We start from the raw sequence: 15,371 nt of genomic DNA on the forward strand, positions 1-15,371 counted from the left end.
CTGAGCAGGTTTTAGCGCCCTCTGCTGGTACATTTTAGTACCATGACACTGACAAATCACGAAGTTGCATTCAAGACCGCAAGATATGTTAAATATACAGTTGTCATACAGTGATTCGTGGGTTAGCTTCTTGGGTTGCTTTTTAATTCATTAAACTTCCTAGATTACCTTTATCTTAGTTCATAAAAAAATGTATTGAAACTGTTTATTAATCCGTCCTTTTAAATAACATTCACTGACGACTGCGGTGGCCAACAGTCAGTGAATGCAACTTCTGACTGGTTGTTTACAACACGATGGTGACCGTAGGTGAGTGGCTAACAGGCTAATTTATTACTCTCTAATCATGACAGTTACCAGTATTTAAAAGATAGCCTTTGTATTTTGACATCGAATATTATTGCCCAAGTATATGCGTCCTCGTTCGCGCGATTAAACACAGAACTAAACCAAATATAGCTGCCCTGTCAGAGCTAATGCTAAGGAAGTAAGCTAGCTGAGGGGGAATACAGGTATTTGCAGCTCAGGTGCTAACAGCTTACCCTGTATTTATGGGGTCCTATCTTGGTCAGTGCTTGGCAGACGAGCCATGTAACAACGGTAGAGAATATTTTAAGTATGAAGTGATTGGGGTGATTGTATGCGACTGCCTTGTGTTGAAGGGGAGCTGCTGAGCCTCCTGCTGGTGTCGGTGCTGTGGGGCTGCACCAACCCCCTCCTGAAGAGAGGCACCGAGGGGATAGAACATGTCACTGAGACCAGCAGAGTCTCACAGATACTGGCTGAGCTCAAGTTTCTTTTCCTAAACCTCAAGGTAACTCCTCACACCCCTTCTTGTTTACCAGTGTGCCTGCTTTTTTTTTTTTTTTTTTCTCCCTACAAGTGGTTTTAATTGCACCTTCTTCTTCCTCAGTACCTGGTCCCATTTCTCCTGAACCAGAGTGGCTCTTTGGTTTACTATTACACACTGTCCACCACAGGTGAGACACACAATCCAAAATCAACCTCATCACTGTCCGATGGCAGCTTCTGTCGAGGTGAATGGGTTCAATTCTTACACAAGAAAATGAAACATCGCAGCTGATATTTTAACACAGACACAGGTGCAAGTTAATGCCACCAATGATGGCTCAGTTTCCTTAATTGTGCCAGTAAACTCTGTGCATGATTGCAGTGACTGGAAGTGAGTAATTGTAATGCAGTCCTCATTAGTGTTAATTTAAACCCGTGTGTTTCCCGCTATGACAAGCTAAAATATCTGCACAGCGTCAAGGCAGGAAAACTGCACAGGTGTTGCTAAAATCGTTAACAATGGCACTGTTGTGTTCAGGTGCTCCAGTAAGCCATGACAGTGAGTCAACATGCACAATACCAGCAGGAGGACCCTGAAACTGAAGCAGCTCGGTGTCGTTCAGCCCATCAGTGATTTCATTGTTAGCACCTGTACTTTCCCCAGTCTGACATGTCCAAAATGCAAGTCAGCATGATTTGACTGCTAATGTCAAGTAGTTACAACACTACGTAAAGGGCAAATGTACATACATGAGCTCAGCTCCCTCTGGGTTGTCCAGAAATACAAAAGAATCTACTAAACACAGGTATTAGTCATTTTAAATGACTGTTGCATTATTTCAAACTAATTATCTTGCCTGTGAGTTCTGGAGTTGTATGTGTGGACTGGATTGGGTGCAAATTAATTGCCCCCCATTTGAATCTGAATCTGAATAGACATGTCAGTGGATCTCAAATATTCCGGTACAGCAAGGAATAGTTACTTTTTGTTAATGATTAATCTGCTGATTATGAATCTTTTGATCTTTACTGTTAGGAAAAATGACAATTGCAATTCCCTGAAGTTACTATGATTCTATGATGAAAAACAGCACGTTTGCATATTTGAGTTTCTGAAGCATCCGAACATCCGATGTGGCAGTTGAGCTTGAAAAATAAGTCAATTAACCGAGGATTTTCTGTTGGTTAACCCAGAGCTATTGACCCCATGTCAATTTGTAAAACATGACCCTGCTTGTTTGAAAACGTGCGGCTTTAATCATAAATGAGTGATATTTCTACAGGTTTTCACTTTGTGAAAACATCAAAGAGTTCACACCCATTTACAAAACACAGGGTTTAACATGAGCATGACCTGGATTTTATTTAACAAAATGGTTAGTTACCTCATGAAGAGCACAACATCCTCCTCTCTTAAGGTCAATTTTCATTTTGCTCACAGATTTGAAATGCATGTTAATTTAGCTCGCGGAATATTAAAACAATTTTCCTTCTTTTCTCTCACATCCAGATTTATCGCTCGCTGTTCCTGTTGCCAACTCTCTCACCTTCCTTTGCACTGTGCTCACTGGCAAGGCACTGGGTGAAGAGTTTGGAGGCAAACGTAGGTGACTCATCTTCGTGTGCCTCAAACACAAGCCTTCTGCTCAGAGCTGGGGCAGCCACATAGCGTGCAAAATATTGAAACCCACATGGACAAATCTGGGACGCTAAGATGTTGCAAGCTTTAGGGTCAAACGTTAGGCTACTGGAACGTGTTCAGAGATTTCAAAGACCAATTTAACTCATTTGTATAAGCAAGACGTTACTGGCATACCAAGGTGTTATTGAGCTACTAATCCCCTCTTGTGCATTTCTCCTTTCCTGTACTGGTTGGGTTCTGTTTTCTTTTAAGATGTGCTTCTCTTAATGTTACTTTTCTTTCATATCATGTTCCCCTCACAGAGGCCGTCGCAGGAATGTTCCTTACCATGGCTGGCATCACTCTGTGCATTATAAGCTCTGTTGATGACAAAGACGCTGGGAAGCAGGATATGACGCAGGCTGTTCACTAACAGAGATCAGGATTAAAGCTAACTCTCCCACACCTTCAAGGGATTCCTCAGCAGGAGAAGGAAAGAAGGTCAAAGGAGTGCCAGAGCGGGACTAGAGGGGGCAATTTAGATTCAGATAGCGACTCCTTAGAGCATCGGTGCTGGTGGGAGAATTGCTCCTAAATGAACTCAGCGTGAGCTTCAAAAGACCTGTCCAGAGACTGTCTCACCAAGCTGAAGGGGATGTGGGTTCACGCAGGGTTCACTTCAAGGCTAGACTAGATTTATGGTGCTTGCATAGAAGTTGGTGGTTGTTAACTTTTACTTTTAAACACTCCGCTGCCCCTCCATGTGACTGGCATCTGCATAAACGCTATAGAGGCCACATACAAATGAGGCCTGGGTTTGAAATGGACCAATTAGATCCAACCTCCTGGTTTAACGGGGACATTTTACAGCAGTGGCCTTCTGTCCACTGTGGTGTGTGTTTGGGGAGGAGCGGGAGACAGAAGAGAACTAATTGGTGTTTATCTGGAACATAAAGCTGCTTTTTATACTTATTTTGTCCTTGTTCTGCTTCCCCCTGCTGCCTTGTGTAGATAATGTATTACTGTGGTAGATATACCACTGTTATTTGCTGAAGTTCTTTGAGAATTAAATGTCCAAGGACTTGTAGGATTTGTAAACAACACAGATGTGACAGTAATGTACATAGTAATATATATTTTTTATTCTCACAGTATTTAGTTGACACAAAACACTGTCCAGGTGACTTCGTCATTGGTGCATAAATTCTGTCTGTGATGTGGCTGATATTTTATTAATAAATTTTTGGCAAAACAACTCCTAGTGGTATGATCTCATCACTGATTTCTGCAAATCAAAAATACATTCAGGCTTAAAATGTCCCAAAATATTTGTTTCTTATGTACAAATTACACATGGAAGAAGTAGCATCACTGAAGATCTCCACAATATCTATTTCAGAATTGAGGAACAGGTTGGAAACAAACAACTGTACAACACAACAAACACTACCTTTGGAAAGCTTGTGGAATGTGTTTTAAAAGGTATACTGTACACAGGATTACTTGTTGTTTGTAAACACACCGATCTAAATTTGCCGAGTGAGCTAGAGCTTCACAGCGAATGCATTAAAAAAGCACAAATAAACACACCCACACTTCCAAACAACCCTCCGAATGTGAAAGATTCATCCAGCCTGCTGTTTGCCTCTCCTGCTGTTCCTGCCTGTGTGTGTGAAGCTCAGCCACCCCCCCCTTGTTGAAACGCACACAGATCCTGCCGCTCTCTCTACATTCACGACAGACCGAGCGAAACCTGATGGTTTTTACAGAGTCCCAACCTTGAACTGTTACTGCCTGGCAGACACGAAACATTGCCCAAAGGTTGATGCCATAAAACATCTCGAACACTGCAAAATACTACGAAAATAAAATAGTAGAGGAAGGGCCTCTGGAGATACAGAATAAGTAATGATTGAAAGGGATTACAACTGTATAAGTCTATACTTGTTTTTTTCTGTTTTGTTTTGAGGAGAATCCTGCATAGTAATACCTCTTAAGTCAATCGTTAAGTCAGAGCTTATAATAGTGTGTCAGTGTCCTGTAGTGTTTATTTGAATTTCTTCTGAGTGTGTTCACATCTTCTCAAATTAAGTATTGTTATTTCGTGGCTCATTATCACAGTAGAGGTACTATCAGTTTAACAAAGCAGTCATTCAGCTGCATGAGTCATCGTAGGAGCAGTAATCACTGGGTTATCTGCTGTGGTGGCTGTAGGGAAACCGTTATGTTGATGTGACCTCCTCATGATGATGGTTCTGTTCTGCTGTAATCGACAGGGCGTCCTGTTTGAGCGAATGAATAAGACAGATAAAGAAAGCAACATGTTGTCATTAGTTATGGTGATGACATCATGCACCGTTTTATGATGCGCGGTGCGCAAACTTGCCTTTTCCTCCCTGTTCTCTCTCTGAGACGTGGATGACGAGGGCCGTGACGTGTGATTCAGCTCCGGCTCCTTCTGAAAAAAAGAGTTGCACTGATTGCTGGTTTTTTTGTACTAATGAATGTAAGCTGTTCAAAAATGTTCTAAGCTTTGAGCAGTGTGTGTAGGTGTGTGTAGCGTACCGGTATTCCAGCAGCAGACTCCTCGGTCTTGAAAGAATTTTCAGTCTGTTTCACACTATCTTGCCAGGATGGAGTTGCCTTTCACAGGACAAAAATATCATCTTGTGAACAATTTTAAACATGATAAAAGAAATCCTCTTTATTAAGACACATTTATTATGATTATGTAAATGTAACCACCCACCCACTCTGCTATGCTGTACCTGCTTTCCATTGTGTTTGTGTAGGTGTTCCGCCTCGCTGTGCTGCTCCCTCTTGATAATTTGTCTCTTGAGAAAAAAAACACATGCAGAATTCAGTATCACACGTGTTTGTAGCAGAAATATACAAACGGTGAGGATACAGTGCATGTTTATGTATCAGGCACAGACATATATGTAGAATGACCTTCAGGACTGATTGAGGTATCTGTTATTTTCAAAATGTTATCTTGAACAATGTCAATACATGATGTCGAAAATTTCACTTAAATAACAAAAAGGCGAAAAAATTCACATGGAACAGGAGCTGCTACAATAAGTTAAAATGAGTTGCCAGTCATTTCGATAATGAATTTATAATTTCAGTTTCAGTTTCTTAAATGTAAGGATTTTTATTGTTATTATGATAGTAAATGTGGAGTCCTTGAATTTTGTACTCTTGATTGGGACTAAAGAAGCATTTTGTACAAAGGTACAATTTGTAAGAATTGACCACCTGCTAGCTTATAAGCTCAGTTAGCTGTGCAGCTAGTTGGTGTTTACACCACTAGCACAGGATCTCTGGGCCACTGGTAGAAAGACATCTTCAGGGCCAGTTATCAACTTCAGTAGATAACTTCAGTCTCTCCAACAACATAGATGTTTTCGGACATAATGTCAAAACTGTTATTTCCTCATATTGATCATTTTAGTTATCTTTAACATTTTGTACCTTTAATTTTCAAAATGACTGCTCAGTTGTGAAATTAATCAGCATATTAATCAATAATGATGATAATTGTTAGTTTCAATGCTACATGGAATGTACAAAACATTCTTCAATTCATGCCTACCTGCTGCCTGTTGTGCAGAGGATCGTTTTGGTCGTTTAGTTCCTCGTCCTCCACTATTTCTGCAACTCTCTACAGACAGAACATCAGAGTCATTTAGAATCAGCTCTGCACTAAACATATATGCATTTTCAGAAATTAATTTATCTCCTTCAGTGATCATTTAGCACTTAATAACATGATCACACCATGCAGTCGAGCGGGTTGTAAGGCTGACCTGGTCAACAGGAAGCTCTGTCGCTGTGTTCTCGTCCTCATGCACCTCCTCGGCCCCTCGTACCTCCTCTCTTCTCTTCCGCGCTGCTCTTTTAAACACGCTGGGCAAGACTGTGACGAACGGAAATAAAAACTGAAATGCTGCTACCATGATAATCAACACAAAATGAATGGAATTGTGAATTGTGAATGGGAGGATGTTAGATTCAAAAATGACAACAACCAGATCCATTGCTGAGCGGTGGTCTTGGCTGTCGCCTGTTGTTGTTGCGGATCTTGACCGGCCTGGCAAAGAATGCAGACGTGTCTTCCGCTCCTTCTCTCCTGCTCCTCTGCTGTGTGGCTGCTGGACCTGCAGCTTCATCTCCCGTCGACTTCACCCTCCGACCATCGGACTGAAAGCCATGACATACAGCTGAGTTATTACAGCTTAATTTATATGTGTGCTACATATAGACAGAAACACCTGCTTCCAAGTTTGCCTCACTGGTGTGTTGGAAGTGTCCACCAAACCAATTAACAGTCCAAATATAGCTCTTGTGGCGTGAATTAAAAAAAGTGGAGACTGTTTTTTTGATACCTCAGGGGAGTCGAGGAGAGCCGAATCACTGTACTGGTCTTCTGGACCGCTTCCTGCTTTTCTGTTCTATGAGGAACACAGAGGACAGTTTTCATTCAGACCTTGTAAATTATCTGCAGGCTGCAGAGTAAAAGATGCAAGTAAAAAAGTATTTTATCATAAAAAAAATCATCCATAGAGTTAACATTCTGTAAAAAGTTAGAACATAACATACAAATAAAAAAACTTAACAAGCCAAATCCTAATAATAGCTCTAATGAACAAATACATTACTATACAAAAAAGCCTACAACAAATCTAATACCAATATAAATTAAACAATGTAGAGAACCAATGCTAGGACTTAATCTTGAGCCATGAAAGTAAGTGCTTAAACTAAAGTATTAAGTGAACGTACCTCATTTCTCCTCAGCAGCCTTCTCTTTCCTGGGTAATATCTTCAAAATAAAAGAAAAACACAGGGATGTGAAAAGGTGAAAGGGGATAAAGGAAGCAAAAAAAAAGTTTTCTTCGTCTTCTGTTGTGTCTCATCAATTATTATTTTACTGTAGGGAGCAGAACAACGGCACTTAAACACCCATCTTTACACACGCTCACGGACGACCTTGCATAACAATACCTCTCTGCAGCTTTTGAAACCAACAGCTCCACATATGGGAGTTTCTTGAACCTCTCTGTTCCCACGGCAACATAGAAGTGGCCGGTCTCCAGCTCGGCAGCCGAGGACACAGTCGCTCCTTCCAGAGAGCACAACCTGATGAAGCACAGGGTTTATATTATATCTACTGGATATCCCTTTGTATTTGTGTGTGCATATGTGTGTGTGTGTGTGTGTGTATGCGGCTGTCGCTGACCTGCGCACAGCTCCGGTTCGTAAGCTGACCTTCTCTGTGACCAGACCCAGGATCTGCTCCAGGTCCTGCCGCATGGTCCGAGGAATGATGAATCGGAATGGTGGACACAGGAGATCTCCGTTACGGAAAACACTAAACGGAAAACAAACACATTCCCAGATGTACACTAAAACAGTTTTTTTGCCTTGTGCTGGCCACGTTGGCCGGGGGTGGGGGTGGGGGGTGGGGTGACACCAAAGTCAGCAAGATTCATCCTCTGGGGACCTTGAATGTCTCCAGTTTCATGGCAGTCTATCCAGTAGATGAGGTATTTCATTTTGGACCAAAAGGGTGAACAGTTTTGTGAACCGAGTTGTAAGAAAATACGCCTAAATGTATTAAGGATAATCACGTGTGTGTTTGCCAGTAGTGTGTCCAACTTACTGTAGAATGCAAGGCACGGGTATAAACTTCCTCCATTTGGCCGAGACATTTGGCCTCTGGGTCACTTTGGCCTGCAAAGGACGTTCACAAAAGTCAGATGCATGGCACTGCAAACCATCATAATGTTGTAATTTCCTCAGCATTATTGAAAAATTCCCTCATCATCTTTGCGTCATCCATCAATAACACTGCACGTCCATCAAGGCAAAATCAGTTTTTCTGAAAGTGTAATGACTGACTAAATATTCTGCTCATGCCAGCTCAAGTGCTGCAGCCATGGAAACTAACGTCACTGAGAGACTTCTCGGGTGGCAGCGTCCGATTTGAGGGCTCCTACCCATGTCGTCCCATATCAATGAAATGTGGAGCCACTGTCTGTGTCTCTGCTGACGTAACTGGACCAAGTCAATCAACATCAATAATCTTCCATTATTGTTCTTACTTGTGGCAGGCAGTTAATGCATTTACAGTGGAAAAAGAGGCGTGGGGCAGTGAATACGGGCATTAGGCCTGCCCAGACATGCACATAGCCCCGATCGCACTGTGTGGAAGCATAACTCTTTGTTTCACACACAATTCACATACTGACACACTTCCTGCGTTGCTCCACAGCAACCACAACACAGGCATCTAAGACTCTAAAAACCAAAGACCCAGCTTTCCAAATGGCAGACACCCAAGGCACACACAGTTAGCCTCCGCTCCTTTTTATGTTTGTCAGAAAAGTAACACTGGCAGCTTAAGACCGAGAGCGCGGTCATCCCTGCCAGCTGGTCAGAATACAAAGCGAGCACTTGTCAGCTTGAGTGGTTCGTTGTGTGTACTTGTGCGTGAAATCAATTTTGTGCGAATGTTAAGAGAGCCTCTGCCTGCATATTAGTACCATCATTATCACCATGCCCCTGGTTGCAGAGAAGAAGTTACAATTAAACAGCAAAAGAGAGATGAGTTTGGTTTAAATGCATTCAGAGATCTTTGTTGATGAAAATAATAATCATCTCTGGGAGGATCTGCTCTCAGATCACATCCAGCTGAAATTTTATACACTTAAAGGTCCCATATCATCCCATATTTGACTATAAAGCAGGTAAAAGCAACACTCAATCCATGGAGAAATCTATCCAACACCATCGTGGTTACAAACCCCCCCCAACCGAGCTGATGCGAAAACATGGTGTTTGGTGCCTGCTCAGGCCTGTGAAAGCTGACCAATAAGAGCACACTGGGCTGCTGCAAAGGACTGTATGAGAAAAATAAGCTGTTTTTAACATTAAAGCATGGACACCTCTTCTGGAAGGACGAAATAAAAGTAGACCTGAAAGTGAGCAAAATACTGGACCAGAAGGGCACCCTGCAAGCGTTATGACTGCACTCTGGACAACACAATCATTACACCATTGTTTCGTGCAATTTACATGACAACCAGTGACATCACTGGGACGATAAGTGCAAAGGGTGACCCCCTCACTCAGACGCGCGCACACACACACACAAAGTCCATCTGATCTATCTGATGTTAACATGAGAAGGTGTCGTCACAATTGTAGGCAAATGTGAGCTGGACTCTGTTAATGGAAAATCCTGCAGTCATTTTCCTATTTGATTTGGCAGCAGTTCAAATGGATCAACTCAATATGAGTACAAAGCGGCCTGGCGGTGCATTCCTCCTGGTTAGACAGGGATTAATGCGTGATGGAGTGTAAAAGCAAGCTGTCCACAAAAGTAAAATCCTACCTGGCTTTCTTCACGGGCAGCAGGATGTTTTTTTGTTCCCCTGTTCAGATAACTGCACATCAAAAAACAACAGACAACAAAAGGTATGATGGGATTAATTCTAAATTCATTTAGTTTCACTTTAGAGAGAGCAACTGTGCATTAAAATGATCCTCAATGTCTTTACAATTAATGAACTTTTGTACTCACTCCAGCTTCTTGAACCTTTCAAAGCCAGCAGCAACATACTGGGCTCCTGTCTGGAGGTCCTCCAGCTCTGTGATCCTGTGGCCCTGTCTGGGTGTGTACAGGTTCCTGACGGCGAGTGGAGCCCCAATGCTCTGGGTCACTTCAGTCAGAAAGGCCTCCATAGTGGCCACCTGTCGCTGGTTCACCACAAACCTGCGTCCGCTGTAAAATGGATCTCCATTCCTGTACACCACCACACTCTTCACTGGAGGCAGGACAGTTGCGGCGCTGGCAGCCATCTCGGAGCCAGCTGTTACAGTCACAGACACAGTTTAAAAACACATAACTCTGTCCAAATACATACATTTTCACCTCTGACCATCTTCATGACACAGATACATTAACATTCTTTGGATCACATAACCACAGATTCACACAGACACAATAAATCATCCTCTAATCCACACAGACAATAATGCTCAGTCACTCACATGCCTGGGGGAAGACGAAGCAAAGAAATGGCAGAAATTGAAGCCAAAGGTGAAAATCGGACCCTTCTGATGTTGTGGTCTGTCTGGACTCCCACTCGCCACGTTTGGCTCTCTCTCTCTATCCCCCTAAAACACTCACACACACACACATTCACACACTACTCCACTGACGGTGGTGAGTATTTCCTGGTTGCTATGGCAGCGTGACAGCAATGACTGGCTTTGTGGGGCAAACCCATCGGCAGAAACCACAACAAAAGAGACAGCGGGAGGAGGAGAGAACGGGCGGCTCGCCAAGTTGTAAGCTGAATCAATAAGATAACCTCGACACCTAGTTGTCTGACTTTTTTCCACAAAAAATGATCGCCACAGATATCTATATACCGCATATTGACACCAGGCAAGTGCAAGAACAATCAGGTCATGGAACTGATACTGTATTTCTCAATGGTGATGCTCTTTAAATTAAATTAATTAAAATATATAACTTTAACATAACAATTTATCATTTTCTTTTTTTTTAGGGATTAAAAGCATCTTCCCCTGGGTGCTCTTTAATGACATTAACACAAAATGACAACAGCAGCTTAATAGGAGACACGCATTTCTCACGTGAAGAGTGATGAGAGCTCATTGACTGCGATCCAAATGGGAAATTTGAGCTCCTGTGAGTCACAACACATACTTAGCCTTGTGCCAAGGACCCCCCCCCCCCGAATTCTACTGAATGAAACTTCGTCCTAACACAAGAACAACTACCTCAGCATCTCACGAGCTGAGCACAACGTCAGAGAAAGACTGCAGTGGCATTAACAGCAGCAGAAAGCAGAATTTTACAAAAAATATATTTTATTCATTATTTAACATAGAGAAAATGACATACACAATGTACAGCCAATCACATGATAAATACAATTAATTGTTATGTATGAGTATAAAATAATGGCTTGAGTAGATGGAACATTAATGAGTTCAGGTGACTGAAAGCAGTCAAGCCTTCAGTCTCACATCAACAAGTCCAGTTCAGATTACTGCTTCTGTCAGGAAACACTCAGTCTGTTCTTCAGTGACAAGTACTGCAGAGGAGAAAGAAGAGGAGATAAACAATAATTCAAATTCATTCCCTGTCATCTGAAGGGTTGGATGAGCTCACTCCTAATGCATGACAACAAATTCTACACATACATATACATTCATGTTCTGATTCTTTTAGTGTAGAAATTTTCTGTGTTCGACTGCATTTGAAAATCAAACACGAGGGTGCATGAGTGCCTGCTTTTTCTGAGGTCAGTTCAGTTTAATTATACGTTCTATGTGTACATCTTGGCACTCTTAACACCCCATGAAACTGCACAGTGAATGCTGGAAGCAGTGATGCAAGCTTTATGAGAACTTTCATTTTGTTCAAAGATAAATTAAAGAATGCAATTGGTACACAGTCTGAGGACAAAGGGTGCAGACAGCTGAACATCCTAAGAGCACCAGATTTATGACCCTAATACACAGTTCAGACTGCAGGAAAAAAAACAAACTGGTGGACTCAGATGGCGTTACTGTCTGTGTCTGTACGCGCAGGTAGCTGCATTACAGTCTTTAGGAGATGTTGACTGTACTCCACTGATGCTGCATTAATGTACTATGGTTATTACCCAGCTATAGCTATTACAAGGAATGTTCCACTATACCGACTAATTTTGAGGCAACTGAACAAATGTAGTCTCGCAGCAGTGACAATTCCCTTACAGCAGGAGACTGCTACTGTTGAATAAATACAGGACACGACATTGTACCTTTTTCCTGCTGTCAATGGCCTGTTGGAGCCAGAGCAGCTCCATGGTCAGGGTGTTCCTGTGGAGACGGAGCGCCTCTGGGGTACAGGGCACCTCCTGGGCCAAGCAGTACTGTCGGGAACCTGAGGGAGGGAAGACAAATTCAAAAATAAATGAAGATTTTCACATGTTAGAAAATATCATTTTAAGTCAAACTCAACATCATTCCTGCAGGTAAATGATGAAATGGTGTTTCTTCCTCTCCTCATTTCGCCCTTTTTGTGAAAAACTCCCAAAAGTAGTGAGAAAAATGTACTTGTATGCAAAGCAATTTCTTCAATTTTGACAACTTTTTTAAAGCTATTTTGACAATGCCAGTGTCTTAAATAATTCAGAGAAATTATGTCAACCACAATGCAATTACGTCTATCTTAATGTCTTTTCTAGATGGATGTTTTTTGCAGTGATTACAGAGATTAGAGATTAGAGATTAGTGTTTAAACGACAAATTGAAAGATTTCCACAAATTTTGAGAAGAAATGTTGGAATTTAAGTTATTTATCTGGGATAATAACAGTTTCCACCTCTTCCAATATGTGGACAATTTGGACATTTGAAAGGATCTCCTTGAGCTCTTTTCACTATTTCTAAAACATCCACAGGCCAGGTGAATATGAAAAATGACGATTATTTGAACTGAATGAGACTCAACATTGTGTCTCTGTTATAGCAGATTCATGATAGATGAAGGCACAAAATATCAAAAGTAATCTCATTTAAAAAACAACAAAAAAAGGGGGCTGAGACCACTATCAGTGTGTGGACGATTTTCACCTTTGTTAGAGTGACCATAGTTCATGTCCAGCTCCAAACTGCTCCAGACGGGAGTGGAGTCTCCTGTGCTTTCCATCACCTCTCCATCTTTATACACCATTGTATTTTCTTTCTCTCTGTCCCCTTTATCATTGCTGCTGGGGAAACAGTCCTTAGAATGAGAGGTCTGGTCTCTGACTTGTGGATCATCTCTCTCTGCTTCTATCTTCTCTGACAGGGCAGGATGATCTCGCCTCTCCCCCGATGACACTCCTGCTGCTGATGGGCTCTGGGGATTGGCACAGATATCTAGTCCTTTAGCAGTGCTGCTGGGTCGTGGAAACGGACCGTCCTGATGATGCATGACAGAAAGCATTAGAAAAGTAACGAGAAGTTAAATAAACCACACTGTCGTTAGAGTTGTTAAGTACTTACAGTGTCTGTGAAGTGGGGAATGGGAATGACTGTCTCCCTCCACTCTAAATGAGTCAAGCCTCCATCGATCTCTCTCACGACGTCTTCAAAGTCTTCTCGTGCACGCCGGACTTCCTTTCTCACCATGTATCCGCGTGCAGACGCCTACAAGACAGATGAGAGAGTTACAGTAGCTAATGCTAACTTGTCCCCAGCCTCAGTTATGTCAACAACGCTAGCTACTATTAGCATGAGTAGTCTTCAACAGTTAGCAAAAGCTTAACTGTCCGAGTTCGCGAAGAACCCTGACCGGAAATCAGACGTTAGATGAAAAGACGCAAGTTGGTGCTTTACGACTTGAAAAAATGACTCAATGTACTTTGCCATTACCTGAAAACAGCTGAGCGTCTTCTCCCACTTCCCTCTGTCCATTGCCTAGGAGAGCGGGAGCTGAACTCGAACTTTTGATTTTTTTCCGGGGTCACCCTGACAAATTAAAAGCCGCCTTATCAACGTTAACCACGTATCTGTGTCGGCTTGGCGCTTAGCTTGATAGAGTGGCGTCGGTACAATACATTCAATTATATTACAACTAAAACGGTATCAAATTACCGAACTAACTCCGGAGTGACACTGTCGTTACGTATGCGGAGTTATATTTTGGTAGGACGGAGGCGGAAGTGGCCTTGAGTTTGGTAAGCCAGCATCCAGCTTGCAATGTTGCTGCTTCTGCCAGGGCACTTTTTGTCAAAGTTTTTTGTCACAACTAATGAAAATGAGCAGCGGTTCAAATCAGAGGACTTTGTTCCAGACTTGGGGTGGATCCGCTTCTCAAAATAGGGCTGTTCAACCGAAAAAAGATGGCAAGAAGCCCGCTGGACGGCGCAAAGCAACCCAAAGCAACACTACACAGGTAGCTAAAACAAACCTTCCCAGAAACCCTCTGTGGACTGAAATAGGTCAGGGGTCCTCATACACACCAGAGATCCCAGGAAGGACAGAGGAGCTTAAACCTGTGTGTGAATATGAAGATGACGACGATGATCTGATGGTGGTCGCTGTGTATGAAGCTGAAAAGAGCCTGCAACTTGACAATGTGCACTCTTTTCAACATGACAACCTTGTAGGAACAGAGAGCACTGCCTGCTCATCCCTCCCCTCAAGTGTGGGGCAGACATATCCAGACTTCCCTGGCTTTGACGGCTCCTCAGCTAAGGTATGGATTTACCCCACCAACTATCCCATCAGGGATTACCAGCTGAAGATATCAGAGGCTGCCCTGTTTCAAAACACACTGGTGTGTCTCCCCACTGGTCTGGGAAAGACCTTCATAGCCTCTGTGGTTATGTACAACTTCTACCGGTGGTATCCATCTGGGAAAATTGTGTTCATGGCTCCCACCAAACCTCTGGTGGCCCAACAGATCGAGGCCTGTTACAAAGTGATGGGGATCCCTCAGGCACACATGGCTGAGCTGACAGGTAGCAAATCATGACGCAAAAGCTGCAACACTCATCCTTCTTCTTTTAGCGTTGAATAACAGGAGTTCTTCATCTTTTGATCCACAGGCAGCACAGCAGCAAAGCAGAGACAGGAGGTGTGGAGGACCAAGCGCGTCTTCTTCCTCACACCTCAGGTCATGGTGAACGATCTGTCTCGAGAGTCGTGCCCGGCCCAGCAGGTCAAGTGTGTGGTGATCGATGAAGCCCACAAGGCGCTGGGCAACCATGCCTACTGTCAGGTACACAAAGCTGTCTCTAATGATCACAGTTTGACACGCAACCCAGTTATTCATCACTGCTTACTATGTTTCAGGCTATACGTAATGTGCCAAGCCCAGTTCTGATTGTGAATTTACAATAAAGTGACTCTGAAGTGAAAATCCACCTAAAAGTAGTTCT

At 42.7% G+C, this 15,371-nt stretch overlaps 4 protein-coding genes across 11 annotated transcripts in view; 2 read left to right on the forward strand and 2 right to left on the reverse strand.

The window, feature by feature from the left end:
- Nucleotides 1-122: 122 nt before the first annotated feature.
- Nucleotides 123-3,668, forward strand: tmem234 (transmembrane protein 234). 6 transcript variants are annotated; one of them, XM_037071204.1, is made up of 5 exons: nt 123-309; nt 663-814; nt 914-1,037; nt 2,303-2,395; nt 2,737-3,668. In XM_037071204.1, exons 1-5 carry the CDS (start codon nt 297-299, stop codon nt 2,844-2,846), a joined length of 492 nt encoding a protein of 163 aa, XP_036927099.1. In that variant the 5' UTR covers nt 123-296; the 3' UTR covers nt 2,847-3,668. The 6 variants fall into 6 exon arrangements, with proteins under 6 accessions (XP_036927099.1, XP_036927102.1, XP_036927098.1 ...); XM_037071207.1 differs by having other exon boundaries at nt 164-309; nt 914-980; XM_037071203.1 differs by lacking the exon at nt 123-309 and adding an exon at nt 321-567.
- Nucleotides 3,669-3,805: 137 nt separating this feature from the next.
- dcdc2b (doublecortin domain containing 2B) lies at nt 3,806-11,185 on the reverse strand. 3 transcript variants are annotated; one of them, XM_037071186.1, is made up of 15 exons: nt 10,479-11,185; nt 10,005-10,293; nt 9,816-9,867; nt 8,082-8,152; nt 7,659-7,790; nt 7,424-7,558; nt 7,202-7,241; nt 6,805-6,870; nt 6,448-6,619; nt 6,226-6,335; nt 6,012-6,080; nt 5,182-5,247; nt 4,979-5,056; nt 4,800-4,871; nt 3,806-4,695 (listed from the first exon to the last, which is right to left on the reverse strand). In XM_037071186.1, exons 2-15 carry the CDS (start codon nt 10,280-10,282, stop codon nt 4,636-4,638), a joined length of 1,401 nt encoding a protein of 466 aa, XP_036927081.1. In that variant the 5' UTR covers nt 10,283-10,293; nt 10,479-11,185; the 3' UTR covers nt 3,806-4,635. The 3 variants fall into 3 exon arrangements, with proteins under 3 accessions (XP_036927081.1, XP_036927082.1, XP_036927080.1); XM_037071187.1 differs by having other exon boundaries at nt 4,800-4,868; nt 10,475-11,185; XM_037071185.1 differs by having other exon boundaries at nt 10,475-11,185.
- A 115-nt stretch (nt 11,186-11,300) lies between these two features.
- iqcc (IQ motif containing C) lies at nt 11,301-14,037 on the reverse strand. The gene is made up of 5 exons (XM_037071193.1): nt 13,861-14,037; nt 13,492-13,635; nt 13,078-13,408; nt 12,265-12,386; nt 11,301-11,550 (listed from the first exon to the last, which is right to left on the reverse strand). The coding sequence occupies exons 1-5, from the start codon at nt 13,900-13,902 to the stop codon at nt 11,515-11,517; spliced, it is 675 nt and encodes a 224-aa protein (XP_036927088.1). The 5' UTR covers nt 13,903-14,037; the 3' UTR covers nt 11,301-11,514.
- Nucleotides 14,038-14,200: 163 nt separating this feature from the next.
- fancm (FA complementation group M) overlaps nt 14,201-15,371 on the forward strand; it is a 37,816-nt gene continuing 36,645 nt past the window's right edge. Inside the window, exons 1-2 of the mRNA XM_037071179.1 lie at nt 14,201-14,951; nt 15,039-15,211. Of these exons, the coding sequence (XP_036927074.1) occupies nt 14,240-14,951; nt 15,039-15,211 (885 nt within the window). The 5' untranslated portion in view covers nt 14,201-14,239. The remainder of the gene's footprint in view (nt 14,952-15,038; nt 15,212-15,371) is intronic.

This window comes from Acanthopagrus latus, chromosome 16 (genome assembly GCF_904848185.1).
Source record: "Acanthopagrus latus isolate v.2019 chromosome 16, fAcaLat1.1, whole genome shotgun sequence".
NCBI classification, from domain to species: Eukaryota; Metazoa; Chordata; class Actinopteri; order Spariformes; family Sparidae; genus Acanthopagrus; species Acanthopagrus latus.